The 4,824-nt window shown below is 34.8% G+C and overlaps 1 protein-coding gene across 1 annotated transcript; it reads right to left on the reverse strand.

Moving 5' to 3' along the window:
• Positions 1–1,781: 1,781 nt before the first annotated feature.
• Positions 1,782–2,981, reverse strand: LOC136975470 (52 kDa repressor of the inhibitor of the protein kinase-like). Its single transcript, XM_067270530.1, has one exon. The coding sequence runs from the start codon at positions 2,979–2,981 to the stop codon at positions 1,782–1,784; it is 1,200 nt and encodes a 399-aa protein (XP_067126631.1).
• Between the last annotated feature and the right edge of the window lie 1,843 nt (positions 2,982–4,824).

The raw sequence follows: 4,824 nt of genomic DNA on the forward strand, positions 1-4,824 counted from the left end.
CGAATGATTGAAATTGCATTAAAAATAACGGGATCGAACAAAAAGATTATAAATAAGCAGTATTATTTCTTAAAATATCATCACATAACTTACTATGCAGATAATTTCCATATAATTATCTTTATCTGCACACAACCTATTATGGTAACCATGGAGGAGGTCTGGAGACGAGCCCCTTAACCTTTTTAAATAAATAAATTAAGGAAAATCAAATAAGTCAGGAAAAATATTTGGACCCCTGTACTGTACATGTAAGAGTTTACTCGTCTACTTCCACAGTGGTACAGGGATGAATGTAGGTTTGCAAGCTTTAATTCGGGCTCCTATAATATCTATTCTACTCGTGTTACGTTATTGAATTATAACGAGTGATGCTCGTTTATGAAATTGTTACCTCTTATTTCTTTATTCGTAGATTGTTACATGCTTTTCAATGCTTATCAGATGTCGCTTAACGCCGCTACAAAATCGGAGTTGGGGAGGAAAGATTTTGGCATAATAGAACCATGTTATGCGTAGGGACGACTTTACAGGGTGTTAAGCTATTTTTTACTTACCTTATATTATCCCACACCTTAATTCATCTGTTATCGTATGTGCGAAAAATCACTAATTCTTACCCATCTATTTTAGCAGATGACCTGTTTACATTATATTTCTGACGGAGCAGTTCATGTTTTTGACATTTTATTATATTTAGGATTAAGAATTGGAATTGTTAATATTGTGTATAAAGTTAATTGAATTCTCAGTTTATATTCATTTCTAACAAATGTATTTTTACGGAAATATTTTAAATTATATATTAGAAAAACTGGTTTTCAATTCTTTATTTAAGATTAATTTATCCACTCTCCATCCTTTTATCTAAATTGAAACACCAACTCAGTTGATTTTTTTCTGGCCTTTTCAAATTCATGTTTTCTCTTGTATTATTTAAAATTTTTTTAATTTAAATTAAATATTTTACATTTTAATTAATACTTTGAGGTTTTTAGAATTGTTATACTTGTAAAAAGCCTGTATTTAAAAATGATATTAGTCTATGTAGTGTTTGCACAGTGCAGCAGATTGCAACTGAGCTTTGGTCCATGCTCTTCTGGGACTGTCCGCCCCGTTGCTCGAGTTCGAGCCCTTTTTATTCTCCCCGAGCGTGGGAGTAAAATCAGGTGATTTTGATTTAATGAGATGTGTCACTGGTCCGACTGATACGGGCCGTAATAATTTTACGATTCGGCCGGGTTGTTGATACTTTTGCAAGGTGTTCTAACTCTTTTTATCGTATAAGGCAAACAAATTCGAGATTCCTACACGTCATCGACGAGGTGTTGTGACTACCGGTTGTGCTTACGCGGTACCGGGCTTGTACCTTTGCACGGCAATAAAGAACTTGAACTTGAGGTGTTGTGACTCTTCTTACCTCATAATTTAATCGATTTTGACGTTTTCCCCATTAATAACCATTTGTTTGGATTTATTCTCTAAACTTATTCAAAACATCGTTAAAGATTGTTGATTTGTGTGGTTATTTGCTCATTTTTATCTCTCAGTCAGAAGGCCAGGTGGTGGGTTTTTTCCACTTCGTAATTAACTGCGTATTAATTTTTTTCCTTAATTTAACTAATTAATCGGTCCAGAACCTCACAATTCCAACAGACAAGGGCGTCGCCAGCCAATGGGCCAGGGGGGGGGCAAGATGATATAAATTGATAGAAGATGTGAATTTTATGTAGGTAAAATAAAAACGATTCATAAATTTTAAGAAGCTTAAGAAGATTATTTTAATTAAAACATAATCTTCTTGGGTTTTTGGTGAATTTTTCTACTACTTTATTATTAAAATCCTTTATGTTCTCATTGATGATCTTTCTATGGACACTCATCATAGCAAGACCATTGAGGCGACTTTCCACCATGGTACTTCTTAGCCAGGTTTTCATCCGTCTCAGGCTGCTAAAGGATCGCTCTACAGTACACGTTGTGCACGGTAGAGTAATCAAAATTTTTAGCGCTTTACTCGTTTCGGGAAAGAAAGTTTTCGTTTCTTTTAGAACATCCACAACGGCCAGCTCAGTTACATTGGGTTTATCCTGCCACAATTGTTGCCACAGTTCAATTTCGTATTTTATGTTTGGTAAATCGTAAAATTGAGAGAAAGTTTGGCAAGCTTTTGTGAGACTTTCCATGGACATGGTTTGCATTTGCGCCGGGTGTAATTTAGATAATGCGAATGATGGAGTATTTTCTTTTGCAAATCGTCCTTTAAGAGAATTAATAATGGAGTCCAAGTATGGTATTATTAAAGACCTTTTCCAGTATTCTGAAGGGCTTCTTGCTGGATGGTTGCTTCGATAACTTTGTCTTCCAAAAATGCGCGGCACTGATGTCATGTCCTCCTCCAGTCCGAGTGTTTTTGCAATGACAAAAGCATCCCTTAAAATTTCATCTGTGACTTTATCGGCATCATCGCGGTGTCTTTTAAGCAATTGCATAATGTTCTTAATGTGCTGCGAGGCCTTGATCGGGTCCAAAGTTACAGACTGGAGTACGTTTACCACGGGTTCCATCAAAACCGAGTATTTGGCTATCAACAAAAGGCACAGAATAAACGAAACTCTTGAAGCGGCGGCACGGAGCTGGAATGCATGATTTCGAGTCGCACTGTTTCCATCACGCGATAAAGTTTCTAAGGCCTCCATTATAACATGAAAATTATCCTTAAAAACTCTGATAGTTTTATGTTTCTCGCTCCACCTTGTTTCGCAGAGCGTGGAAATATTAGGTATTAACTTCCTCCTCAAAATTGATTCCCGAAAAAATGAAATAATGTCTTTCGTGGTTCTTATGGTGTACCGAATTTCAGTCAAAGCATTGAGATCATTGATTACTAGATTTAGTTTGTGCGAAGAACAATGAAAGAACAAAGCTTCAGTGTATTTTTTGCGTAAGATTGCTTGTACACCACCTTCTTTTCCGGACATTGTCGAACAACCATCAAATCCTAATCCAACGCATTTTACTGGAATAAGTTCTTCTTTTGTCAAAAATTCATCAATGGTTTGTGCGATAGATTTCGCATCCAGACCTTTTAGCTCAACAAATCTAACAAACACTTTTTGGACTTCGTTGTTTTTCTCATGAAAATAACACAGTCCAATAGATAACTGTTCTGTTCCAGAAATGTCAGCTGTTTCGTCTGCTTATACACTATATGCTTCTGCTTCTTTTACTTCTTTTATAATTTCCTTATTATAGAAAAGATATGTCACTTTATGATTTTTTTTTTATTTGTGGTTTAAGGCCCTTTACCACTCAAAGAGAGTATAAAAAGGCCCCCACTTTATGATTTAAAAAAAAAAAAAAATTATATTTATTACAAATGCATGGCATCGTTTTTACATTCAACATAAACACGCATAGGTGTGCGTTTCAGGTCGCATCGCGCGGGAATTATAAATCGGGCAATAAATGACTTAGCATTTAAATAATTTTTTTCGCATGTCTAGGGAGGGGCAACTGCCCCTCTGACCCCCTCTGGCGACGCCCTTGCCAACAGATTTTAGTAAACTGAAAACTCCTACCTATTCCATAAAACATTTTGTGCGAGAGGAAAAAGATGATATTAGGAAGTTAAGGAGGCAAGTATAAAGAATATGAAAGAAAAATTTCAAAATTAAAATATTGAGCATGTCCTAGGATCTTCTATGCCTTTAAGTTCCTTATTAACTTTAGTTCTAATTATAATACTCCCAATGACACTTACTAATGTTAAGAATAAAAGAATTCATACAACCATTCGAATTCGAATATTTTATTAATCAATAAAATATATACAAAAATATATATATATTTATAATATTCAAGATATTGTTTTATAGTTAGAAATGAATAAATGTAATCTTAATAGGAAAAAATCTGTTAAAATGAATATTTTAATAGTATTTTTCTCTTTGTAAATAGTAGAACCAGTAGAAATAGATTCTGTACCCATGCCCTTATTTTTCGACTTAGCAATTCTAGATGCTCATTTTTACTTTACCGGCTGTTATGTAGGTTACAGTACAGTATATAAGAAGGTAAATATGACGATCGGCCAAAAAATTTTTACATTTTTGGACTCGGGACCTTGAAGTGTCAAGAAATGCAAAAAAAAATTCGGTTTTTTCTTTATGTATGGATGTTAATGTGTGTGGGGGGGACACGATTTTGTTCACCATCTTTGAAGCTTAATAACTCCTGTGCATTTTGTCGAAAATTTCTGAAATTTTGCAGGGCGGTTTGCTTGTTAGAAGGATTGATGCTATTAAATTTTGGTGGTTAAAGGTCGAGGGAGTGGGGAGATAATGGAGGTGGTGTGTATCTCCAGTAGGGTCGGACTTCTAAGTTCGAACTCTACGGTCAAATTTTTACATAAACTTTTAAAATCACCGGATTTTTATTTCTGTTTTCTAATTTTCCCTTTTATTGTATTTTTAGTAAGATATTTATTGTACGGAGGAAAACCATTTAAATATAGAGAATCACAAAAAAGTTCGCATAATTTTGCGTTTCTTTCTCATTGACAAAAATTGCAATATTTTATGTTTACTTTTCAATATGGCGGATGGTACGATGATGCCTTTCGAAGTGACTTCACTTTCGGCGAGCGATGGAAAATTCGTTATCTAGGTTTCTTAATACAGTATGTATGCCGGGGTTCGATTTTACAATAAATGGTGAGATAGCGATGCACATTCGGTAGTCACAAAACTAGCGATATTTTCTACGATGGGTGATGGTTGCATTCTAGGTTATCCCTTGGATTTGACATGGATTTTCCGGAGT

The sequence above is a fragment of the Centruroides vittatus genome, unplaced genomic scaffold, assembly GCF_030686945.1.
Source record: "Centruroides vittatus isolate TY-2023 unplaced genomic scaffold, ASM3068694v2 contig_371, whole genome shotgun sequence".
NCBI classification, from domain to species: Eukaryota; Metazoa; Arthropoda; class Arachnida; order Scorpiones; family Buthidae; genus Centruroides; species Centruroides vittatus.